Source organism: Suncus etruscus, chromosome 18 (genome assembly GCF_024139225.1).
Source record: "Suncus etruscus isolate mSunEtr1 chromosome 18, mSunEtr1.pri.cur, whole genome shotgun sequence".
NCBI lineage: Eukaryota > Metazoa > Chordata > Mammalia > Eulipotyphla > Soricidae > Suncus > Suncus etruscus.
The window spans coordinates 31,021,655-31,048,612 of record NC_064865.1 but is presented as its reverse complement, the minus strand read 5'-3'; the positions used below and the strand labels follow the sequence as shown (position 1 = coordinate 31,048,612).

The window sequence follows — 26,958 nt, the reverse complement described above, 5'->3', positions numbered from 1 at the left end:
ATTGGAATAGGCACCATGAAATCAGTTTGATGAACCCAGGTAAACCATGAGAGCATTGCCCAACTCTCTCACTTTTCTTTTGTCTTCTGAGTCAGTCAGTGGCTTTTTGACCTGAGCTGCACTTTAGAATTACCTGGAGAATTTAAACACAAGTACAAGTGGACCATGCTATATCTCAAAGGTCTGGAGCACAGACTCTACATTCAGGAGCCCCCTAAGTCCTGTAGGTTCAAAGGGAATAGTGCCTCAATACCAAGCTCAGAGCACTTTCAGGTGTTCCTCCTTATCCCACCTACCAAAAACTAAACAACAAAAAACAACCAAGAAAAAAGACCAAAACAGGGGCTGGAGAAATAGCACAGCAGTAGAGAATTTGCCTTGCATGTGGCTGACCTGAAATAGATGGTGGTTTAGTTCCTGGCATCCCATATGCTCACCTGAAGCTGCCAGGACCAATTTCTGAGTCCAGAGCCAGAAATAACCCTTGAGCAATGACCCCAAAACAAAATAAAATAAAACAAAAACCCAAAACATAAGCCCCCAGATATCTAGATTCAACTGATATCTAATGATACCAGTTTCCTAGGTGGTTCCATCTCTGTCAGGATGAGCAGATTACTGAAATGATGTATTGACAGTTACCCAAGATCACAGGAGGACTTGAGGCCTTTGGGAGTTCTGTGTTACCCCTGCATGAAACTTGATCTTGTTCCTTCTGGAAGTTGCCCCAGTCCTGCTGTTCTCTGCATAAGAGGAGCCCTCCGTTTAGGTCCAGCTCCCAGCTGCTCCTAAACACTTGGCCAGTGGGAAGGCCCCAATGGAGTCCATACAACAGGGTTTCAAGTTAGAGAGGTGGTGACTTATGTAAATAAACCCTTACAAAGTGCGCACGTATGTGCGCGGAGATACACACCTGCGCACACACATGCACACACACTCAATTTATTGTGTGTTTATTGTGATTATTCTATGTTGCCTTGGAAATGGAATGAACTGGAGGCCTTGTTGGAAAATGGCTCACCATGGACTGGCAGCTACTAGCAGTGACTGTGGCGACTGCTCCTCTCAGTTTCAGTTATCAGCCTCCTCTGTTCTCTTGAGATATATTCTCTAGTTGGCATAGTTGCCAGGTGCTGAGTGGCACCATCTCTCCCCGTGACACTGTCCTGAGATGCTAGAAATGTTTGTTCCTGGTGGATAAGTTTCTTTTTTGTTTTGTTTTGTTTGTTTGTTTTTGTTTGTTTCATTGGGGGCCATACCCAGCAATGCTCAAGTGTCACTCCTGGCTCTGCATTCAGAAATTACTCCTGAGAGGCTTGGGGGCCATATGGGATGCTGCAGATTGAACCTGGGCTGGCCATGTTCAAGAAAAACTCCTACCCATTGTGCTGTCACTCTGGCTTCTTTTGTAGGTGTGTAGGTTCCCTGCCATTTTATAGCTGATTGCTTGCTGATCTACAACTCTGTGCTTGCAGGGATCATATACCCAAGTCTAGTTTCTGGGATCCTTGAGGACAGGTTTTGCCCTGCAGGCCTATTTCCCAATTAATGAGAGGCACCCCAGGATTCTGGAGCCCACAGATAAAGGTTAGAAGTTTTTATCTAAGTCAGATGTCAGGAGCTGAGCTCCCATCTTCTCCTGCCTCATCACTGCAGTCACTGTCCAGGAGGCAATTCCTGAGAGAGCATGCAGGTCCTTTCTCCGACTTCCTCACCGACAGCTTTGGACGGAAACACAGCTACCTACGGATCTCCCTCACAGAGAAGTGCAACCTGAGATGTGAGTTACCTGACTGTACCCTTTAGACTTCCTTCCCTCTGCTGAGGTGGGTTCTGAAATCTCCCTGCACCCAAAAATCCCTTATACTCTCCTTATACTCCTAATGCCTGCTCATAACATCACCAGCCACCATCTACATTTGCCAGGTGGGGTTCAGGGCAAGATACAAGGTCAAGTTGAGTTTTATGATCCTGGAAGTTGGGTTCTACTTGGGATTAGATTTGAGATGAAAGTTGTTATTGCTAGGCTTAAGATTGGACCTGAGTCAATCTGAATTCACACTTCCGGGTTCTTTCTCTCTCCCTCCTGTTTCCTATCTTTCACAGTGTACAGACTAGGACTAACATAGGTGGAGCATGAATAGGGTATTAGATACTATAAACATGTGAACTACACTGCAAAACCTGTATCCAGCACCAACAACTTGAAAATCAGCCCTATCTCTGTCTTGTCCCATGCCAGGTTACTGTAGAGTGCACCTCACTTCAGAATCGCATAGGCAGGAAATCCCAATGCAGGAGAGTCATCTATAACGTTCTTTCCTTCCTTCCTTCCTTCCTTCCTTCCTTCCTTCCTTCCTTCCTTCCTTCCTTCCTTCCTTCCTTCCTTCCTTCCTTCCTTCCTTCCTCCCTCCCTCTCTTCCTTCCTTCCTCCCTCCCTTCCTCCTTCTCCTTCTCCTTCCTTCCTTCCTTCTTCTCCTTCTCCTTCCTTCCTTCCTTCCTTCCTTCCTTCCTTCCTTCCTTCCTTCCTTCCTTCCTTCCTTCCTTCCTTCCTTCCTTCCTTCCTTCCTTCCTTCCTTCCTTCCTTCCTTCCTTTCTTCCATCCTTCCTTCTTCCCAATAAGAATCATATTTACTTTATAATTCAATAAATTCATGTATAGATTCTTTATAAATGTTTAACCCAACAACATTTACTAAGATGTTTTTACTGATGTTCTGATTTTCTTATTCTACACAAAAAGACTAATTTTGGAATATTCACTAATTTGACTAACTGACCCTCTAACATATTTGACCCAGTTCTTGATAAAACTATCACAGAAACTAGGGCTATGGGTAATACACTCTTCTCACCAGTGCTCACCTTATTTATTCCATTTAGCCATGTCATTCTGAACTGTTGGCTCATCACTCTTCCACCTATGTAGCAGGCTGATAATGGATTTGAGAGTACTTGTAGCTCAAGAGGATGGCAGCCTTTGCTAGACCTCAGCATATTTTCCAGCCTTTGCACCTTGAGATATATAGACAGGGAAACTTTCAAAACCATATGAAATGAAGGAGGAAAATGAGGCCAAGAGAAGTGGGTTCTGGGCTCTGGTCTTCTAGCAAGGCCTTGCTCAGGTTTTGTGTTGCTTCATCCTGTGTATGTTTTTTAAAATATATTGCCAAGCCCACTGCTCCCTGTAACTGAGCATTAGTAAGATCAGACGGGGAAGGAGTGTTAACATTTCATAGGATTTGGACTAGAACCTCCCCCCGCCCCCAGTTACTGGATATCTCTTCTCATTATCCAGCTGGGCTTCAGGAGAAATTTCTGGCTTGGTTGGGTAGTTGGGCACAGGGTATCTGGAACTACCTGGTGTTTTCATTTCCTTCCCCTATCATTCACATCCCCCCATTTCAATTAGGTCAATACTGCATGCCTGAGGAGGGTGTTCCTCTGACCCCCAAGGCTGAGCTGCTGACCACTGAGGAGATCCTGACCCTGGCCCAGCTCTTTGTGAAAGAAGGCATAGACAAGATCAGGCTCACAGGTGGAGAACCACTCATCCGGCCTGATGTGGTACATATCGTGGGTAAGTTGAACTGGACTTGCTACATCTTCTTCTAGCTCCTACTTCCAGCAAAACCTCATTGTTGTCCTCTCTGCTGCCCATGTGTACTTACACCCTTTGGTTCACTGGTTCCTTGTTGCTCATTACCATTATTATTTAATTGTAATAGGAATGAAGTTCACTTGTCTAAGGTCACACAGTTGTAGGTGCCAGAGTTCAGTGGTTGTCATCCCAGAGAGAGCAGTTTCCTTGAGAGTCTGTAGGCTCATGATCTGGCTTTTGCTGAGCTGAACTCTTTGTTATTCCCCTTGCCTTACCCCTTTCTCACACCATAGGGCTTTGGCACTTTCTGTTCCCTTTGTTAAGAGCTCAGGTATCAAGGATTAGGCCCCTTGTATACCCTTGTAGCCCCTCTTTTCATCCCCAAATATCTGCCTCAGGCCTTTGCTCACTGCTTATAGGCAGTCTCCTTTGGGCAGATGCCTTGACTTCTCTATAGCCTGGAGAACTTGGAGCCTCATTTGTTTAGGGAGCTGTTAAGTTCTCTGCCTATAGACCTGAATTGAACTGCCTGTGTTGATGAAATTTGCAGGCTAACAATGACCAATCATTTTTGAAGGATTAAAAATGAATGTGGAAAGAACAACCTTTGGTGTAACATGCAAACTGTAATAACAATCCTACACTTATTCTTTTAGACTCATGGGTATATTCCCAACCTTTGCTTGTGGCAATCAACCCACATATTTTCATAACCACCTCTCCATTGTTGCAGTATTAAGTAGTTGGAATAATTCCAGACAAAACAAAATATTTGCTCTGTGGCCTTTTCCAGAGAAAATGTGGCAATCCCTTTTGGTTGTAAATTTGTTCTTGTTGTTGCTTTTTTGAATCATCTCTTTTATTAGAACAGCGTGAAAATTTCAGGGGAGCTGGTAAAGGTTCACAACTTTTACAACTGTTTTCCCTGCACCCAGGAATTTGTTTGACCTGTTGCTGGTGCTCAGAGCTACTTGCTTCAAATTACTGTCTCTGCAGTTTGACCTACTGCACTCATGTGTCTTGTGTCTCTTATAGGCACTATGTCTTTGGGCAACTTCAAAACTACCATGAGTTTTGATGACAGAACTTAAACCTACTTACAGGGATTATCTGAGGAGAAAAGGAAAAGGAAATGCCCATCCTATGGCATCCCTGTAAGGAATGGCCTACCCTGGCCTCTTGCTTCTCACTGCTTCTAAGCCCCAAAGTCAGGCACAGACTGGCCTTTGCTCATGGATTTGTTACGTAAGATAAAGGCAAAGGAAAGTAAGTTTCCATGGTCTTAGTATTTTTATCTCTGTTGTGTGTGATACCACGGCTTGAATCCAGGACCTCACACAGGCAGGACAAATGCTAGGGAGCTGAGCTCCACTTAGGGCCACCCATCTAGAAACCCTGTTGTTTCCAACATCATCTCCCAGACATCTCCATCTCTGTTCCATCACTGGTATAGCAAACATTCCCTAAATTCTCTGCGTTGAAGTTTGCTGGGACTAAGGGGAAGGACCCAAGCCGTACTGTCCAGCACTCAAGAGTCTACAGAGGAGAATACTGCTAGCATGAGCTCTCAGATTTGGGATGCTGTGGGATTCCTTGAAGACCCTTTCTTCTCTTCTCTCCTTCCTGAATCAGGTCTCTCTAGTTTGTACTAGTCACTTGACCTGGGATCCTGCCAGCATTTCTGTGCTGGACAAGTTGGCCCAGGAGAGCTGCTGCCCAGCTCCTCAGAGAGGAAAAGCAGGACGTTTCTAGGAAAGGGTTGCACTTGCTGAACCCAGCTGTCAGCTTGAGCAGCACTCCTCTCATTCAGGCCATTTGGTGTGCCCTTTGGCATGGTTCCACCTTAAGTCCATGTTCTCTGTGCCAGTTCCTGTTAGAGGCAGAGGGTGGGGAAACCTGTTTAGAGGCTCTGTGATGACTGAGCAGAGCCTTGAAGCTGCAGGTTGGAAAGAAGAGGAGGCAGGGTGCCTGCAGCTCTGTTCCCACTCCTGAATGTGGGGTACATTTCCCCGATCTGAACCTCAGTTTTCTTATCTTTGCATTGCTCATCTTAAATCTTATTTTCCTATTCTAGTTGTCCTGGCTCATAGGATGGGCTATAAAAAAGGCTTGGTCAGACAAGGCCCAGGGTTTATGATTTTCTCCTAAGGGTAATCTCCTGCTTCCTGGGGGGGGGGGGGGGCGGAGGGGGAGACTACACCACCTTGAATAATGTGGGCTGTGCAGGACTGTGTTGGGCTCACACCCCAACTTCAGAGGTGCTTGCAAAACAGGGGATATGGTGTGGGGAAGAGACCCTGGAGTGAGTCAGTGCTGGGATGTTCACAAACTCCTGTCCCCATCCTCTGAAGTGAGAACTGAATGGATAAATGGTGGCAGGATTTGTGTGTAAGTGTGTGCATGTTTTATAGTCTAGATAATACTATATGAGCAATAGTGTTTATAGTGTTGATGGACAAACTTACCACATCCCCACACTCCATAACCAGTGTTCCCTATCACTGTGTCTGTGTCACTTCTGTTTTTTGAATGACAGTTATAGTTTTGATGCATACAGTTACCTCACTTTACCACTATCAGCATGCCCTGGACCCTTCACCTTGTGTTACTTTACTGATCCACCTCTCTCCCTGTCTGTTTTTCTTCAGTGACCTGGTTTATTAGTGGTTGATATTGTCCATACCCTTGATTGTTTCTCTCTATTCTACAGATGAGTGATAGCATCTGGTATTTGTCGTCCTACATCTGGATTATTTCCAGTTGTGTTCCAGGTTGTTGTGGACTGCATGATTTTTTTTCTTTACCTTTTGGCTTCTTTATATTCCATTTTGTATATATAATATCTTTTTTGGGGGGTGGATGAATTCAGAATACATTGTAAACAAGAAAATAGATAGAAGGGGAAAGAAGAATAGCCTCCCAGATTATGAGCAGGATTTCTCTAAAGCAGGATTCTAGAGAAAAGTGGAAGCCTTTTTCATTTTTTGCCTTTTTTTCTGAGTTGAGCCACACCTAGCTGTGCAATTAGTTCTGTGCTCAGGTTTCACTCCTAGTGGTGTTTGGGTATCATCTAGGATGCTGGCATAAAACCCAAGTTGATTTCATACAAAGTTTACTATCTATACTACCTCTTTGGACCTTTTCATACATTTTTAGTATGGGTGAAGACTTTATTGGATTTAACATGTGCAGTATTGAATAAGACAGGGCAGAGACGAGCTGGACTTTGTTATGATGATCCTTTGATCTTAGAGGTAACTATTGGGCCTATTCATGAGATTCCATTTTCACATACTGGTCTGATCTTGTCTTGCTTCAGTTCACTCTCTTATAACACATGTTTTTAAATCCATTCATCTGTCATTGGACATGTGGGTGATTTCCATATCCTGATTATTGTACTATGTGTTTTTAAATGAACATAGATATACTTATATATTTTGAGTTAATACTTTATGTTTGGGGGATATATGCTTTAGAAATGGGATTTCTGGGTCATATGGGAGCTCCAGTATTACCTTTTGGAGAAACCTCTGTCTTGTTTTCCACAGGAGACAGATCAGGTAACATTCAGAACAGCAGGACCAGGTGCTACAGCACCTGCATGGGAAGGGTTGAGACATGCAGCACTCTCAGCCAACTGTTCAGTTCTCTAGCATTTTTCCAATCTGCCAGTGGATGAAAAAGATCCTTAGCCCTTCCTCTCAGCTTATTAGTACATGCAGTGTTGACCTAGAGAACTTTTCCAGAGGATGCAAAGATTTTGTGTTGGTGTTGGTACAGCACAGACTGAAGCATTTGAGTTGTGAGAAATATAAGGTAGGAAAAACTGAATTTGTAACTTTATTACATGCTAATTAATTTAAATAACCACATATGACTCCCATGTTGGACAGTGAAAATTTGAGAGTTATTTTTCCCAAATAAGAGAGACAACTAAGCACAGAAACATTTTTACAGCGTTGGTGGAGTTTGCAACCTGTCTTCCGTTCTTCCTTTCTTGGGAAGCTTATGGATCTCAGTCTAGAACTGAGGGGCCTATGGGAATGAGAAGCCAAAGAGAATTTTTTAAGGGACTGATTATTTTGTTGGGTTTTTAATTTTGGTTTTGCTGGCTCTAGTTGCATAGACATAGATGAAAGCTTATCCTTGATTTATGAAATAATGTTGGTATATGTATTTGTGTACAGTTTTATTTATATTGTTTATCTTTTAGTAGTTTTGTGTAACTTTTAAGAAAACCCAGTACCCTTCCAGTATGTTGGTTTGTTTTGTTTTGTTTTGTTTTGAAGAATAACTTGAACTCTCTATCTGGACTTTTTTAACCTCTACAGTGATCACATGCCAGTTATCTCAGAACACCAGGATGTGTTTTGAGAATCCATCATGATTTTATATGTTGCAGAAAGAAATTACACAAGTCTAAGTGGAATATAAGATAGTATACCTAATAATGTACCTACTCTCTGTGGCATAGTGTGGTACCTTTTCACAATTGAGGACTAGCAGCCAATTGGGCTACTGTACAACATTAATCTGTTGATTGAATCATCTTCATCAACAACTGCTGTGCTTTTCCTAAATTTCATTTTTGTCATTCTAATACTTTTAAACAGAAGATACTGTTTTTGAACTTGATATGAATCATGAAGTGTTTAATGTTTCAGAGCTTGGCCTTTGACAGAAATGTATATGCATCATCCTGAGTTGCCATTTATTAATTTTCTTTCCCTCTACTGTTCAATTTGGAATATACTGCCCTTTTTCTTGTGAGTGATCATTTGGGTTTTAAGTTTTTTCTTGTTATGAATAGTGAAAATTTTTATATTTGTAGTTGTTTTTTTTTTAATTTTTTGGGCCACACCCAATGCTCAAGGGTTACTCCTGGCTAATGCGCTCATAAATTGTTCCTGGCTTGGGGGACCATAAACGACTCTGGGGGATTGAACCGTGGTTCATCCTGGGTCCGTGTAAAAGGCCAATGCCCTACCGCTGCGCCATTGCTCCGGCCCCTTAATGTTCAACTTCAGAAAACAGTCTGGCATTTTTCTTATAAAGTGGTTATGTCAATGTAATCTCTCAAAAATGCTTTGGAATTACACTCCTCCAATATTTGCTATTACCTTACTGGGTGTTTGCCAGGGTGAACAGTTGTAAATGGTGTTTTATTGTGGTCTTCATTTGTATTCAGTTTAAGAATAAGGTTGGGTGCTTATTAGCCATATATATTTTCTTTTTCTGTGTAATTCCTGACCATGCCTTTTGTTCTTTTTTTAAATTTGGTTGTTTATTTTTCAGACCAATTTGGTAAAAAGATCTTTGTATATATTGCGAATGTCTTATCCCAGTCTGAAAAAGTAAGCCTCACTTTGTGCAACAATTCTTTTGATTAATGGCACTTTTTAAATTAGTTCTGTCTTTTATAGTTAGTGCTTTTTATATCTTGTTAATGAAACACCTCACCCAATTTCAGAACAACCACCTATATTTCCATTAAAAAATTGAAAGTTTGCTTTATGCATTTAAGTCTTTAGTTCTGTGGATGGTTTTTGAGCATCCAATTTCATTTTTTTATAAGTGGGTAATAATTTTTTTTTGGTTTCTTTTATTGAATAGTCCTTACTTCCTCTTAGATGTACCATGTGTGCATTGATCTCTCTTGGTTTCTATTCTATTCTGGTGACTGTTTGTCTACAATGCCATTATTATACAGCCTCAGTTACTGTGGCTTTAGAATAATTCCATTATCTGGTAAAGAAATTTTTTTTTCAAGAGGGCTTTATTTATACTGTTTCCTGTTCTGTAGAAAATTATTTTCTTAAAATTATTTAAAATATACATGGACATCTATCTTAATTTACTATTTTAAATCTATCACTTAGTGATATTTAAGTGCATTCACATTGTTGTGCGACCATCATCATGACATCCTTTCCCATAACTCCTTCCATTTTGTTATCTGATTTTTGGGTGGAAAGACAGGGTTAAGAGGTCCAGGACTTTATCTGGTGGTGCCAAGGATTTACTTCTGGCCTTTATAAAGGTGGATATTTCTTCTTTCAATTTTTAGGTTTTATATCTATCTATCTATCTATCTATCTATCTCCATATAAATTATACATATATATGCATATATGTATATATATGTGTACATATATGAATATATAGTGAGTACATTGCTGGATAAAATGGTAATTGTATTTTTAATTTCTTTAGTGCAATCATGCTGTTTTTTTTAGAGCAGCTGTATCATTTTATATTCCATCAACAATGCATAAGGGTTCACTTTTCTCTACATCCTTGTCACCACTTTTTTCTGGAATTTTTTGTTTGTTTGTTATTAGCCATCCTAATAGGTGGCATCTCATGATTTTCATTTGCATTTCCCCAATGATTATTGATATTTAGCTTCTTTTAATATGCTTATTGACAATATTTACAGCTTTAAGTAAAATGTTTTTATATTTTTTCTCATTTTTGTGTCTTATGTTGTTATAGATATTACTATTCTGAATATTAATCTATCATTAGAATTATAAACTGCAACCATTTTTTCCCATTTTGTGAATTTCTTTTCACCTAATATTGTCTTTTGATACATGTCTAAATTTCTTTTTATTAAATTATTTTTGTCTATTTTTCCTGTATACTTGGTATCAATACCACATCAATGTTTCGAAGTTTTGTACTATTATTTCTTCTAACAGTCTTATTCTTCACTTACATTGAAGTTCTCTTTTTTTAATTTTTTTATTTTTTGGTTTTTGGGTCACACCAGGCAGCGCTCAGGAGTTACTCCTGGCTCTATGCTCAGAAATCGCTCCTGGCAGGCTCAGGGGACCATATGGGATGCCGGGATTCTAATCACGTCCTTCTGCATGCAAGGCAAATGCTTTACCTCCATGCTATCTCTCTGGCCCTACATTGAAGTTCTTGATCAGTTTGAAGTTGATGTTTGTATAGAGGATAGGGTTAAGATTAGAACCATATAATACCCTGATTCTAATATTATTCATTTAGAATATTTTTTGTCCCCCAATTCACAATACAGACCAGGCAAAAGACCTGTGTTGAGGTATATATGGGGTGCATTTACTGTACCTCCTCTCTCTATACAGTCAGTGTAATGAACACAGCCTGTGGTCAATTTTTTAGTTAAAAAATTTTATTTTTTTTGGTTTTTGGGCCACACCCAGTTATGCTCAGGGGTTACCCCTGGCTATACGGTAAGAAATTACTCCTGGCTTGAGGGACTTTATGGGATGCCAGGTGATCGATCCGCGGCCCATCCTAGGCTGGTGTGTGCAAGGCAGACGCCTTACTGCTTGCAGCACTGCTCCGGCCCCAGTTAAAATTTTTTTAAAGTATGTAGAGAGATATGCAGGAAGCCTATTCTGGTGGCCTTGACATTACAAATGATTTCCCCCAAGCATCTTAGGAGTGATCCTTGAGCAAAGAGTAAGCACTGAGTTCCACCAAATATAAGTCCAAGAACTAACAAAAATTTTGTTTAACAAGTAATATTTATCAAGTAATAATGTTTCATTTTTATGTAGGTTAATATAGCCTGTTTTTCCTTTATTACTCTGAATTATATTTATATCTTTTCTGATAGTAAATCTGGAATACATCTAACCTAGCTGTGATATACTATTTTTATATAATATTGAGTTCAGTTAACATTCTAAGTTATTGCATGTGCATTAGTATCTGAATGAAATGGCATTTCCTTTCATATACCAGCCTTAAATAATTTTGGTATAAAGTCTCCAAAAACTAGGTCAGGCATGAGGTTTTTAGGTGGTCTATTACCACAAGTTGGATAACTTATCTAAACAGACATTTATTTTTCACAACTCTGAAGGCTATAAATCTAAGATCTTTGGGAGTAAGGGCTCTTTGCTGGGTTGCTTATCACTCCCCAAAGGTCCTGCTTTATAACACCATCACATTGGGCTTTATAATTCAATTGGCGAACTAAAGGAGGTTAGATACTTAGACCTGATCAGGCAGTATTTTCTCTTCTTCTTAGATCTGACCTGATAAAATAGTTTGGGTCTAGTATTTTCTGTTCAGGAAAAATTTTCAGTGGTTTTCCCAAGCAATACTCAAGAGCTATTCTCTTTGCTGCTCTGTCAACTGTATCCAGAGTCCAGTGATGCTCTGCTCAGAGCCAACTGTGCTAGGATCCTCCAGGGCCTCCCATTGGTGTTCAGGGGAACCATGAGGTACCATGGATCAACTCAGGGCATCAAGATTGCTCCAAACTTTTGAGTGATGATGGGCAGGGAGATTTTTAAGTTCTGTAGGTTTTAAACTCCTCAAGGTTTTAATTTTTTTTTTGGCGGGGGCAGAGGGATGCTCAGGGCATACTTCTCACTGCACTCAGGAATCATTCCTAACAGGGCTCAAAAGGACCATATGGGGTTTTAGGGATTGAATCTGGGATGACTGCATGCAAGGCAAGTGTCCTACTCTTTATACTGACACTGGCCTGTATATTTTTAGTCAGTATTTTTTTTAATTTAAATTCTGTGATATACAGAGTTGTTCATTATATAGTTGTTTCAGGCATTTAGGCATTCAGTGTTGCAATACCAATCCCCCAACCTGTGTGACTTTCCTTCTACCAGTTTCCTATTCATCCCACAGTCATGTCCCCTTAGCAGGCAGAAACAAATTTACTTTATCTTGCTGTGACAACAAAATGGCAAATGGAATTATCAGAAAATAGATCAATAAAAGTCATTGGTGATGATGATGATACCTCACAATGGCTTTACTAATTGTGTGACTCTAATAGGAGGATTTACTGCTTGGTGATGGTTGAGCCTTTTGTGTTAGTGTTTTCATTCATTGACCTTGGTGGGATTCTCTACAACTTTCCCAACAAATTTGCTGTGCTCTTACAGGGCAATTAGTATTATGAAATGTGGAGGAAGTGTGGTGCAGCTCTGTATGTGGTCACATGCTCCATGAACTATGGAACAGGGCTGTTTATAATTTGGAGGAGTTGGGTTTGAAAACTCTGGGTCTCTCTGAAAGGAAGAGGAATCCAGCAACCCCCAATCCAAGAAGTTTGATAGGTGTTTAAATGTGTTATTAATTCTGACTTCATATTTATTGTACTTTATCTTACTTGTAATTTAATTATTTTGATTCTTAAGTGGCTTATTGGTAGTTTGTATCTTTTAATATTTTCCTTTTTAATGTGCTGGATATTTGTCTATTATGCTAGTTTTTATCAAAACAAAATTTAATTCATTGAAATCATTCATTAATATTTATATTCAATGAATTATTCTGATTCTATTATACTTTTGCCTATTTCTTTCTTCACACTTAGTTCTAAATATTTGTTAGTTCTTTTGGGTGGTGGCCTTCCTGTGGAATTCAGGAGGGCAGGTACTACCTAGGATTGAACCTGGATGGAATCTCAGCCGTTGTATTTATTTGTGGGGGGACACACCAGTGATACTCAGGGGTTACTCCCAGCTATACACTCAGAAATCGTTCCTGACTTGGAAGACCATATGGGACGCTTGGGGATTGCATTGCTATCCATCCTAGGTTAGTGCATGCAAGGCAGACACCCTATCACTTGCTTGGCCCTTATATTTTCTGTTGAGAATTGTTCTCCAGGTCATGTAACACTTAGATATGATGTTTTTTAACATATACTGAAGAGATGCTTTAATTTATATTTTTGTTATTAAATTCTAATTTAATTATGCTGATCAAATACCCTCATTTGTGAGATACTTATTTCTTAAAATGTATTAAGCTTATTATGACCTAGTATAACTGATAGTTTTTATAAATATTCCAAATGTGCTTTAGGAGAATATTTATTCTTTAATTATTGGATGAATATGTCTAGTTAATCAGAGACTCTAACTGGTTTATTTTTATACAAATTCCTTTTACCTCTGTCTTTATTGGCTTTCTGTATGTTTGGCCTGCTGATAATAAATAAATTGGATAGATTTGTTTATTTTGCCCACATATCTTATTATTTTTGGTTTCTATATAGTGAGGTGATTTTATTAGTTCATATATATTTGGAATTGTTTTGTGTGTGTGTGTGTGTGTGTGTGTGTGTGTGTGTGTGTGTGTGTGTATTTTGGCCAGGAGGCAAACTGAGATCATAGGGTCAGACTTGTGTAATGCAAGTTCCTTAGTCCTCTCAAACTCTCTTTGTGCCCTTAATCTTGCTGTTTTGACTTTCCCTAATTTTTTTTTTTTAATGTTGTGGCCACATCTGACAGTGCTTCGGGCTTACTCATGGCTCTACACTCAAAGATCACTCTTGGTGGAGCTCAGGGGACTATATGGGGTACTGGGGATCAAACTCTGATTGGCTATCTGTTCAGCCCAGTATTATCTCTTCCTATTTTTATTATGAATATTTTCCAAATTTTACTTTTAGGGCATTGAATTTAGTCTACTCTGTGTCTCTGAGAAGTATACTCTGACTTTTCCTTTTTTCATTTTACTGTTTTTATTTATTTTTTTCTGTTTTTACTTACTGCTCCCTTTACTTTGTTCTTTTTGGTATAGAGATCATTCAGGAGCCAGATACTCGGTTGCAGTGCTGACATTTTACTATGATGTTCTCCAGTGGTTGTATATCCTAACTGTGGTTCCTGCCCACACTTCATTGTGGTGCACTGAGATGCTACTCTTGTAATGGTGCTGGAGAACCAAATGGTGTTGGGGAACCAAGCAGTGCCACCAAGATCACACCTAGAGCATGTGAGACAGTATGTTGGTTAAAATTTAAGGCCTTATGCTTGCAAGGCAGATGTTCTATTGAGCTATCCTCATTCTCTTTCACTTAAGTCTTTTAAGGTTGTTACAAACCTTACCAAGATATTTCATCATCCATCATCTGCAAGCTTCTCCTGAATTTGTTTTTTATTATTTCTTCTCTAATATTACAAAGAATCTAAGTGTGGCATGTTGGGTAGTATTTTTTTTATAATGATTCAAAGTCTTAGAGTGTTTAAGAATTTTAATATATGTATAATTTAGGTTTAGTACTCAGTCCTCGACTATGTTAAGAAGGTCATTTCATTGTCATTTTACAATAATTATTGATGCTGGGTAGAGTATGAATCATGCCTTTTTTCATTTTTTAAAAATTATACCAGAATTAAAAAGTTGCTCATAATAACAGTTGTTTCAGGCATACACTACTCAAACACCAATCTCACACCATTGTGACCTTTCCTCCACCAATTTCCCTAGATTCTTCTCCACCCTCAAGTCTGCCCTCTTAGCAGACACATAACAATTTTACTTCATATTGCTTGCTACAACAAAACAGCTAATGGATTTGTCCGAAAATAGATGAATAAGAGTCAATTTGTGGTGATTCATGGTTCTATCTAATGGTATTTCTAAAGTCATTATCTGAGGATTTACTGAGCTGGTTGGTGCTGTTTGAGCTCTCTGTGTTATTGTTTGCACGCCTGAGCTTGGTGAAATTCTACACAACCTTCCTATCAAATTTGCAATGCTTCTCCTGGGCTGTGAGTACTGTGAAACTGGGAAAAATGTCATGTGCCACCACACACAGCTGCATGCTTGAGGAGTTGTGCAGTTTTGCCTGTTTAAATGGTAGAAGAGTTGGATGTGGTGGCTGGCTAGCTAGAAAGAAGCTGGAATCAGCTGCCCCCATTCTAAAAAAATCCAACATTTTCAGCTGAGAGATTGATCTGCCTGGAATATTTAATGATTTGGCAGCTTATTGAGTAATATTTACTCCTTTTATTTTATCAATTTTTATTATTTTGCTTTTGTTATTTTATTATTTTGTTGTTATTTGTTTTAAGTTACTGTTTTTCCCCTATGGATGAGGAGGGTTGAGTGCACACATAGAGTACTCTAGAGAGTATTTCTGTCTCTATACTCAGGAGTGACTCTGGGAGAGGTTCAAAGGGTATTGGGGATTTGAATCATATCTGCCACATGTTTTAATCTCTGTACTAAACTTCTGTAATATGTTTAGAGTAAGCCTGTCTTCATTGATCTTCAGTGAAATCGTATTTACAGTACTATTTGAGAAAGAAATTCCCATTCTTTTTAATTTTTTAACTGTCAAGGAGAAGTATATTTGGAAGAAGACAGTCATCTTTACTTTGAATCCTCCAGTCCTGGTACTGTGGGTAGTGAGGGAATGAATGAATTGAGTACAGGGTAAATGTATAATCCCCTGTTCTATCTCTTCAGCTTTTTTTTTTAAATTATTACAAAAGTAATTATCAACTCTTTGGACTAAGCACAAAGAATGTTAGTCTTGCTTAATTGTAATTACTATTGCTATTTGGGTGTGGTGACCTGCCTTTCTTTTTTCTTTCATGTCAGGTTTACAGTTATTGCTTTTAATCTCAATTTCCTCAGACATGTATTTCCCAGCACTCTAAATATAGAGTTGGTTTTAGTGACATATTTCATTAACCAGAGAAAACTGTCTTGGTGGCTCTCTGAATATTTTTCCCTCTTTCCTTTCTTATGTCATATTTTCTCTTATGAAGATCATTGTAGATAAAGAATACCACATCCATGATTATTTCCGTAGGTTAAATTTTTAGAAGTATAACTTCAGTCAAAGGCTTTCCAAAGTTGCACATGGCAGGAAGGAGATAGATCAATTGACTGAGTCTGCACATTGTGTGCAGGAAACCTGGGGTCTGATCTCCAGGCTTCACGTGGACCTGCAAGCATAGCAATAGGACTTCCAAGTATGACCAGAAAGTACTTCCAGGTATGACCAAAAAAAGACAAAATAATATAATAATAACAACAACAATAATCATAATAATGCATTCCACAGAGAACATCTCTTCATAAAGGTTCTGTGATTTTACCTCCCTCGGGAGCTGGTACCCTAGCAAATGCTCTACCTAAAAAGTATTTACCATGTCATCTGTTGCTGTCAGCTTCACAATTGAGCTTCACTTGGGGACATGGCACCTGGATTTTACCCTGCAGAGCAGAACTGATTCTTCATGAATTTCACATATCAAGTAGTGTGAAGTGAGATTTCCCCTAGACGAGTGAATATAAAAATCACTTCTCACCTCTTATCATCATAGATGCCCACTGTGGGACAGGCTATTTTCTCTAGATTTAGCTGCACTGAAACGTGAAAAGTGAGGTATTTTCTCAGCCTTGTTCTGTCCATCTAACTTGGTATATAGCTCCAGGAGCGTCTCTTACTCCACTTCTCACTTTTTCCTCAGCTTTTCACGCATCTTTTGTGCTTTATCTACCTGCTTGTATCTTTTCTATTTTACTATGATATTTTTTCAAGAGGTATAGTCAGATCTTTGTCTTTTCTCTTTGTGATGATATTAACTGTGAATTTTCAAAAGATCATCTTCCATTATCTTTGTGACTTCCTCTTCTTGTAATCTTTTAATCCTGCCATGAAGCTTTTTCTCATGCAGCCTCTCCTGACATGTCAGTGAATTCTGGAATTCTCTGCTCCTGAGTTTGGTTGATCTGGATGTTTCTGATTCTGTTGGTTGTTGCCAAGGTGCTGGAGAACAATGTAATATTCAGCTGACTTCCAGGGCTCCTTTGTCTTCTAAGTATTAGTATTAGTATTCAGAGTTCTTACCTATCCCAACCTTCCCATAAGCTCTCTTGAATGTGTCTCTGAGGGCTCTAGCCTATGGGTAGAAGGTTCTGCCACCTTTTTGTCTGCATAGGAATGGATGGGAAGCTTGTCCAGCTCCTCTCAGCTCCAACCCCAGCCAGGCATCCTCTAACATGGGTCCTAAACATGACTAAACTGAGGGCACACCTTCACCTTCTCTTTATCCAGAACCTGCTCTTGTGTGCACATTGAGCATTGATACACCTGATCCTGTATATAATGTTTTTGTCCTGTTTGCCCTTTTTCTGGACCTTGAAAGTTTTGTTGCTGTTGAGTTATTGTGTGTTCATTAGTGATTGTGATTTCTAAATGACTTCTGGTGTGTAGTCTCAGTACCTTCTTTTTCTCTTTCCAAGTGCCTTATGAGTTGACTATTAAAAGTCAAGTACATGAAGATTTGAAATTTGGTTCGTCTCTCACAAGCTCTGTGACTTTATGTACTTTCTCTTCACCTAGATTCCCTGTTCCTATGATTGAAACACGGTTAGTCATTCTGATCTTGCCTCAATAGGTCTGGGCAATGCCCTGAGCAGAGCTTCTAGGTTGGAGCAGGCTGTTGAATTTTAACAACTAATGAGTACATGATTGCTTTTAATCTTGTTTTAGTATGTGTTGCAGGGGCAGTGGGGAGGAAAAATACTCTTGTGATGTGTAGAAGTTACTCATGGTGTTACATTTAGGAATTTCCTGGCAGTGCTTTAATTTTAATCCTACCAGGGATTAAACTCAGGTTCACTGTGTGCAATGCAAGTTGCTCTACCCACTGTACTATTTCTCTAGCCCCAATTTTCTTTATTGCTGTACTTCTGACTGAACTATGTTGTTCATGGAGGTCTAGTGAGAGTCCTGTTTTCATCTGTCTCAGTTGAGTTTCTCCTCTAACCTGACCCCTGCTTTTGCTTCCCTGTGAATGAGCAACTAACTTCACTTCTTTCTTGGCAGCCCAACTGCATCAGCTGAAAGGGCTTCGTACCATCGGCGTCACCACCAATGGCATCAATCTGGCCCGGCTGCTGCCTCAGCTCCAGAAAGCAGGTCTCACTGCCATCAACATCAGCCTGGATACTCTGGTACCAGCCAAGTTTGAGTTCATCGTTCGTAGGAAAGGTAACCAGGTGCAGCACAAAGGGAGACATGATGGAGAGGGTGCCTGTCCCAGGGTCCCAGAGCTGGGTCACTTTTACTTGGCAGGTGCTAGCCTGTGTCCAGGCTGTAAGTGAGCTCTACCTTTCCCTCACCCTATCCAGAGTTCCTTCATCTCCATGTAGCTACTTGCTGGGAGGACCATACAATGACCTCCATCAGTGCCATCTCTGCTTGGGGATTATTGATCTGAGCTATGGTGACCTGCCTGCCTCTGTATTATATAGGACTAAGTGTTGCCAAATCATAGACTTTCTTGTTTCTTATCCAAGACATACCCTGGCAAATTAGGATGATTTAGGAAAGCCTCACAAAGGATAAAACTAGATTGTTCTTTTTTTAATGTAATTAAATAACAATGATTTACAAAGTTAATGATAGTTGAGTCTTAGGAATATAATATTCCAACACTAATCTCTACCCTCACTTGGCCAGATCTAGCATTCACACCTTTATGACAGTCTGAGAGCCACTGAGAGAACTTTCAGGTAGCATTTTCAATCAGTCCAGTGACTTAACCATAGACCTATCTGAACCATAGACCCCAAACTATGCAAAAATAGTTTCCCTGCATGAATGGTTCCATTTTTTTATTTTAGTTATTCAACCCCCCTCAATTATACTGTCATCATATTCTGGATCTACTCGTTCTTGATAAATCTGATAGCTCTGAATAACTAAATAACTTTTTTCTGATAATTATGAATCTATTCACTCTATAATAGTTTCAATTTTGTCTCTGGGCAAGTATAGCTTCAAATATTGTCTCAGAGTCTCTCAGTTTCAGGTCAGGATAGCTGTGGCATTTTCCTCAGATGTAAGGGTCTAGGGGAAGAAGGATGTGTGGATCCAGTTCCTGTCTCCCCACAGGCTTCCACAAGGTCATGGAGGGCATCCACAAGGCCATTGAGCTGGGCTACAACCCCGTAAAGGTGAGGCCATGACATGCTGCCCCATTTCCCACCCTACCCTGCCACTGTCTGCTTCCAATCCCCACATCACCCTGCTTTATCTGGGTAGATATGGAACCACTCCCCACCATTGGGCAGGGGAAAAATTCAAGGACCCCATGGGATTGTCCAAAATAAGGAGAACTGGGATCTGGGTAGAGGCAAAGTTTGTGATCCCTAGTGGAGAACCTAGCCTGGTATCAGGACCCCAAGGTTATCCTTGCAAGAAGATATGGGTAACAGCCTTCATAATTTCAGTGTCCTTGCGCCCTTAACCAGGTAAACTGTGTGGTGATGCGAGGCCTGAATGAGGATGAGCTTCTGGACTTCGTGGCCTTGACTGAGGGACTCCCCCTGGATGTGCGCTTCATAGAGTATATGCCCTTTGACGGTCAGTGGCACACAGCCAGTGTGCTGGGGTGTGGTAATTGGCACAGCTTCATCTGTGAACCACTCAGAACCCATGGCCAATCTCTGAGATTTGTGGCATGTGTGGAGGGGAGGGAGTGTATTAGGACTGGGGTGGTAGAGGCACCTCTTAGAATCAAGCATGAGTATGAATTGTTTCAACCATGTTCCTGGACTAGGTGGCAGAAGCCACCTGTAGACCCAGATTCTAGCTTTTCTGTAACTCAGGTGCTCCCACCCCAACTCAGGCAACAAGTGGAACTTCAAGAAGATGGTCAGCTACAAGGAGATGCTGGACACAATTCGTCAGCGGTGGCCAGAGCTGGAGAAGCTGCCCGAGGAGGAATCCAGCACTGCCAAGGTGGGTGGCACAGTGGAAGGATGACATATCATCTTGATACAGTAAATCTTGTATACAGTATACTGAATACAGTTAATCCTGTGGGGCCAGCACTCTAGCCTGTCTCCATGGGCGGGGAGTCCATGAGCCTACCATAGTATATTGCTGAGAGTGCTGGCCCTGGGAATGCAACCCCTCTCTTTCAGCCTTCTTGCATCTTGCTCTCCATGGGGATTTATCATCAGCCAGAGCCACTCAGGCACAAGGGTGCCATCTCAGTGTTCACTCAGGCCATCTTCTACAGGCACTGCTGCCATCTGAAAGCGTGGGTGCTCTCCTTCCACAGGGGACTGATACTTTTCATCCTCCACACCACAGGCCTTTAAAATCCCAGGCTTCCGAGGCCAAGTGAGCTTCATCACGTCCATGTCTGAGCATTTCTGCGGGACCTGCAACCGGCTGCGAATCACCGCTGACGGGAACCTCAAGGTGAATGTCACCTCTCACTTTGGCTTCAATTTTCCTATCCTGCCATGCCCTTTGATCAGAGGAGAGACAGGCAGAACACATGGGGTGATTGGTGACAGAGTATCAGATTTGGGGGGAATTATGGGTAATCAATAAGAGTGATTCACTACCCCATGCCACAGTCACCCCAATTATTTCCTTCTTGAGCCATGAATAATTAAGAGCCATTTTCCTGGCCTTGTTATTACAAAGGGGAAAAAGTGGGATGAAACCCCTACCAGGTGGGGGTAGGGGGTTGAGAGCTTCAGCTCTATCTAATAAACATGTCCGGAACTGTCAAAATTGGTGGGGACACAGGCAGACTGACCTATTCTAGAGTATAAGAGCCCATGGTTAAGACCAAACAAACAAGATCTAATATGATAGCTATGACTTTGATTGGTTCATTAGGCCATCTGGGGGGGGAGGACCTGGGTAGATTACTGGGAACCCACTCAATGAGCCCTGTTGAAAGTGCAGGGTCAGAAGGAAGTATGGGGAGGCTGCATCTCTGGGATTCACTCTAATCTGGTGAAGGCATGATAAAGGCAGAAATGGGAAAGGCTTCATTGTTTGGGGCAGAATGCTCAGTGATAAGGTACAGTGTGTGTTAACAGCAGAACTCCAGACTGAGTTTCTGAATAGGGACACACACAACTCCCCATTGTGCAGAATAACTATCAGGTAGAATTTGGAAGTAGGAGGGTTGGGTAGATTCAGCCAGGCTTCCAGGTCTGGAATGGTGAAGGGAGGGGACATACAGGAAGAGTAAAGGTGTGTGTGTGTGTGTGTGTGTGTGTGTGTGTGTGTGTGTGTGTGTGTGTGTGTGTGTGTGTGTGTGTGTGTAGGGCGAAGAAGGGTGGCAGGGCAGACTGCTAGAAATGGGGGAAAAGAGAGATTGACAGTGAATTGGGATAGCTGCTTCATGTCTTTTCCTTAGCCACTGCTCAGGGGTCTGGCAACCAGGGATCAGCTCGGGTCCTGGTTTTAGCATCTTTCACTGATAGATGCTGGGTTCTAGTCAACAATGGAACAATGGCCTCTGAAAAGATTATTTTAGGGTGGGGTGCATGGGACTTGTAGGGGGCACATTGAGATACTCAAGACAGCAGACACCAATTATTCCAACAGAGAGGAATCATGGCCCTGAGGCCTGGAGAGATCTGTAGCCCAATGAATGCATAGCAAAAACAGCCTAGACTTCTCAGGAAGCATCCCTCCTTTCATCCTTCCCACCCTCAACCTTCATCTCCTATTAGCCAGGCCTTGGATAAACAGAAACTATGGGAGGGCCTCCTGGAAGGAGAAGGGTGGAGAAGATGCTGAGGCAGGCAGGAGCTGAAACAGCATATGACAACTGGAGACATGTTTATGTTTCTTTCCAGCCACCTCCCAGATATCCTCTGCCCAGGGATTCTCCCACAGCCTTCTCTGTCTTGTGGTGGCAGCATCCTGTACCAAGTGGCTCCTATTAGCATTTCTTAAGATTCTGTGGGAGGGTAGTGGGTTTCTCACACTTTGGGACCTTACCTAAGCCCCCCAGAATACCCCACTTCTTAGAATCTTGAAAAGGGTATTGAGTCAAGTTCAAGTGCCCTCAGGTTGCCTTCCCCACTGCCTGCTACTGTGCATTCCCACTTTGAGGTCCACACTGGAGTAGGTTCTGGAAAGAGGACATGGCTGTGGAAGAGAGAGTCCTTCTCTCCTAAGGGGACTGCTGTGACATCAGGATCCATTCTCATAAAGACAGGGCCTGGATTGTCCAGAGCGGGACAGAGTTGAGGTGTCATTTCAGAGGCACTGAGGAGGGTTTTTGAAGTTGATTCAGCAAGCTAAATGATGAACTGAGCTGAACTCAGGCATTGGGATGGCTGGGTTGGTCTCTGTTCTTTCAGCCTTTTTAACCCTCCCACCTAGCACCTTCTGTCATCTCTGCCAGACCCTCAGTCCTGCTCCAAGTGTATTCCTGATGCTGAGACCAGACACTTAACCAGGGCAGGGGGCTCTCATGGTGGGATAGCTGCTCAGAAACTGGGCAGCAAAGGCACAGGCTGGAGGGAGACAGACTAACTTCAACCCCCTGGTGACTCCTGCAGGTCTGCCTCTTCGGGAACTCAGAGGTATCTCTGAGGGATCACCTGCGGGCGGGGGCCTCCGAGGAACAGCTGCTGAGCATCATTGGAGCTGCTGTGGGCAGGAAGAAGCAGAAACATGCAGGTGAGACTGGGAAATTGGGTGGAGGGATGATTGTCAGTATGGGATGGGGGTGAAGGGACCAAAAAAAGCTTCGAAGGAAGCCTCTGGGACTCACTCTCTGTCAGTCCTGTAGGACGTTTAGATTTGGGGTGCAGTAATGGTTCCCTTTCTTTCGGGAAGTTGGCAGTGATTTCCCAGGAGAAGGCACCCTGGATTCCCTCAGGAAGTTTCTCTGGGTAGGGGGAGTTGGGTGCCTCCATTGCCCCCTCCCCCCACATTGTTTTTTTTTTCAAAGTGAGCAGAGTCCTGGGTGTTCATGAACTTCTCTGAATGCTGCCCATGAGACCTTGTGTCGTGCACTAGGGGCTCATGTCAGGTGCACATGGGGTCCATGTGCTGCCCCCCAGTGTCCGTCACTGGTTTCAGTGACATGTCCTTTCCCTGCCCTCTCTCCCCCTTTTCCTTGATTTCCTCACCCTCCCACCTTTCCCTTACCCCAGGCATGTTCAATATTTCCCAGATGAAGAACCGGCCCATGATCCTCATCGGTGGGTGATCCATCAGTACGTAACCACTCACCCTTGTCATTTGGAGAGGCTGTGGGAATGGGGCATCAAATACCCCCAATTGAGCCTGCATTTCATCCTGAATCTTATCCTGATTTTTCTTTATTCTCTCTTTCTCTTTGCTCACCACATCCAGCTTTCACTGCTTCTCTGCTGAACTGTTCACAAACCCTCTCCACCCCACCACTACTACCACTGCCACCAACATATACACTGCAGAAACAATGCTCTGCTTTAACCAGAAATCAGGATTTGGGGAGTCCTCCAATTTAGGGAGAATTTTCCCAGCTCCAGAATCACCCTTCCTCTCTATAGAATAAGCCAGCATTGCTTATCTCTGAGCCCTAGCATCCAATGGGTTGGGAGATGTGCTTCTTTACCAGGCAGTTAGTTACAGATGTGTCTTCCTTATTTTAGCCAGGATCTTCATGACCTTTTATTCTTTAGCTGCCCAACATGTCTACAAATAGTTCACCTCTCATGTGCAGAGGCTGCTTCCAACCAAAACCCCTTTTCTTTTTTTTTCCAAGACCCCTTTTCACCAAAGCCCTCTGTGGTCTACAAACCTGGGACCAGCTCAGGCAGAAAGAACTTTAGGGATTCTTCCACCACAACAACCCAAATTAGAACAGGTGAGACCTCAATCCCATGACTATAGCTAGATTTAGGCCCCTAAATTATTTCCTAGGAAAAGGCAGCAAGAAAAACTATAGCAAGGGATTCTTTTCTCCAGAGGGAAAGCCCTCAGTGACTGCAGAGTGGTGGCCTAGAGAAAAGAGGATAGAATGACTCTGAAATTGCCCACCTAACCCCTGTAACTCAGCTTCCCCCCAATTAGGCAACTTCCCAAAGTACCCTGTTGAAAAAAACAACTTTGTTCTCTCTATCTACCTCTTATTTCCATCTCTGTGGTCTTTCTATTAGACTTTGCCCTTATTCTTGTTAACATCTTGATGGCAAACAAGGGGGGGTGTCTTGACAGCCCTCCAGTAGAGCGGTTGACAAGACTTAGTTGACAAGGTTGGGTACTGAGAGTTTGATGGGAAACTGGGACCTGGGAGATTTGCTTCTGAAGGCATATGAAAAACCTGCAGGACATAGAAGAAGGAAGTGTGGTTTCTGAACAATCAAGCGCTGGAGCAAGGCGTCTCAGCCACCATGTGCACTTGAGTTAGTTGGGGTCTCATCATTTGAGATTTGGTAGGTCTGGGCTTCTCCAGCTATTCAGTGTTCTCACCTGGCACCAGCATTGATGGTCCCTTGACCACCCATTGTGTAATGAGTCTGCAAGTTCCCTGAAATTCTTGAGGCCATTTGAATCCTCCTTTTTACCTGTGACCTGCTTGAGGAAGCTTGGAAGACATTGTTTAGATGAAATATGGTCCTTAGCATTTGTTCAGTAAAGGCTAGGATTACAACATGAAGATATGAGTACTTGGTCATTTCAGTTGTAGAAATGACCTTTGAGAAAGTGAAAGGACAAGAAGGGTATCATTTAGCCCAGACTTCAGGTATGAGTCCCCATGGGCTTAAGAAAAGTTAGGTAAGACCGGAGAAATAGTTTAGGAGATAAGGTGCTGGCCTTACACACAGCCAATTCTGATTAGATCCACAGCAATGTAAATGGTCTCCCCCACCCACCTCAAGTACTGCCAGTACTCAAGTACAGCCAGATCCCTGACTGCCCGGCCAGGGCTGAGCCCTGAGTACAACCCGTTATGACCCAAAGGAAAAGAGTAAATTTGAACAATATGAAAGTTGTGCGGGAAAGGGAGCTTAGGATTACCTGCTATCACCTGTACCACCACCAGGTCAGTGGGTCACTAATGGGAGCCATTGTCCTCTGTCACACAGCTAGCACGGCCTTCAGCCTTGTGTCTCGGGGAACCACGTCACTTCCCCTCCATTTGCTTTTTCCTTATGCTTTTTGCTCTTCATGCCTCTTTCCCTACTGGGAAAGAACTCTGGAAGGGGTTGGGAGAGGCTGGAAGAAGTGGGGAAACAGCTTTGCTCTAGGACTTATCATTTTATTTGCCACTTGCCTTTCAGCATACTCTTGGATGCTCCAGGATTCCCCACCAGCCAAGCCGAGCATTTCTTCCTGGAACCCCTTCTGTGTACAGGGTCAAAGACTCAGTTTCTCCAACCAAATGGTGACTTTACAAAAAGGAGGCACTGGCTCACAGACCCCTCCCATTCCAAGCATTTCTTCCTGGAACCCCCTTCATGTTCAGGGTCTTAGACACAGTTTCTTCAACCAAATGGTGACTTTGCAGAAGAGAGGCTGGGTCCTCCAGGCCTCTCCCTTTGCCCAGCATTTGCTGGGCACCAACTCCCCCCAGAGACACTACTGTTCTCACCTAGACTCAGATGCCAAACCAGAGTGCCTTAGCCCAGGAAGCCAGGCTCCTGATTTCCCCTCAGGACCCCAGCCAACATCAGGCCAGCTAACCCATGTGGATGCAGCAGGACGGGCAGCCATGGTTGATGTAGGCAGTAAGCCCAGCACACAGCGGGAGGCTGTGGCCTCAGCTGTGGTCCTTCTGGGACCTGTGGCCTTCAAGCTTGTCCAGGAGAACAAACTGAAGAAGGGAGATGCCCTGGTGGTTGCTGAGCTGGCAGGAGTGCAGGCAGCCAAACTGACCAGTCAGCTGATCCCTCTGTGCCACCATGTGGCCCTGAGCTACATCCAGGTGCAACTAGAGCTGGATAGTGTGCGCTGTGCTGTAGAGATTCGGGCATCCTGCCGGGCCCAGGGCCCCACCGGTGTGGAGATGGAGGCCCTCACCTCAGCTGCCGTGGCCGCCCTCACCCTCTATGACATGTGCAAAGCTGTCAGCAGGGACATTGTATTGGGGGAGATCAAGCTCATTAGCAAGATCGGGGGTCAGAGGGGGGACTTCCATCGAACTTAGAGCCCCCTCACCAAAAGGCCCACCAGGTCCAGGGGTGGAATGTGGTAATTCAAGTTCCTTCGGTTATGTCACTGTCCACCTTCACTTGTAGGAGCCCAGCCCCACTCTGACTGCCTGATGGTCATAATGACCTGGCATGTGTTCTTCCATCTGTGTGCAAACCAACCAGCCCCTCATTTTTCCTGGACAATAAGGCCATGGCAAGGGGTCACCATGAGCAATATTAAGCAACCAGAAAGTCCCTTTGTGTTATTTGTGGACTGTTGGACACAACCACTCACTGAGTCCAGCCTACCACTTCTACTTCTCAATGTGGGTTTTCTCTTCCCCTGCTTCCCTGGGGAGAGAATAAGGGCTCACTCGGCAGAGGAACCCACTTTGAGGAGGAAAGCACAGCTTGCAATAACAAATGTAGCACTACTCTCCTTCAATGGCTTTGTCCTTGCAACTTTCCCTTCTCCATCCCACATTTGGAGTTAGTGATCCCCTCCACATACCTGACCTGGTCCCCTCAAACCTGCAATCTCCGTAGGTTATCCAATTATACAATCTTGCTGGCTCTCCCTGCTCCAGTATCTCTCCTGTTCAACAGGGCCTTGTGCCCCAGGGTGCCTGATCAGCCAGACACACCCTCACCCTCTACCCCACACCCCTCTGTACTAGAAC

At 42.6% G+C, this 26,958-nt stretch overlaps 1 protein-coding gene and 1 pseudogene across 1 annotated transcript in view; one reads left to right on the top strand and one right to left on the bottom strand.

Annotated features, from left to right (window-relative positions):
* The window catches only part of MOCS1 (molybdenum cofactor synthesis 1), a 32,811-nt gene extending 6,474 nt beyond the window's left edge, over positions 1–26,337 (top strand). Inside the window, exons 2-10 of the mRNA XM_049765340.1 lie at positions 1,657–1,780; positions 3,413–3,580; positions 18,210–18,374; positions 19,281–19,342; positions 19,640–19,751; positions 20,017–20,129; positions 20,487–20,597; positions 22,712–22,832; positions 25,427–26,337. Of these exons, the coding sequence (XP_049621297.1) occupies positions 1,657–1,780; positions 3,413–3,580; positions 18,210–18,374; positions 19,281–19,342; positions 19,640–19,751; positions 20,017–20,129; positions 20,487–20,597; positions 22,712–22,832; positions 25,427–26,292 (1,842 nt within the window). The 3' untranslated portion in view covers positions 26,293–26,337. The remainder of the gene's footprint in view (positions 1–1,656; positions 1,781–3,412; positions 3,581–18,209; positions 18,375–19,280; positions 19,343–19,639; positions 19,752–20,016; positions 20,130–20,486; positions 20,598–22,711; positions 22,833–25,426) is intronic.
* Positions 10,628–10,766, bottom strand: LOC125996932 (uncharacterized; annotated as a pseudogene).
* Positions 26,338–26,958: the final 621 nt, after the last annotated feature.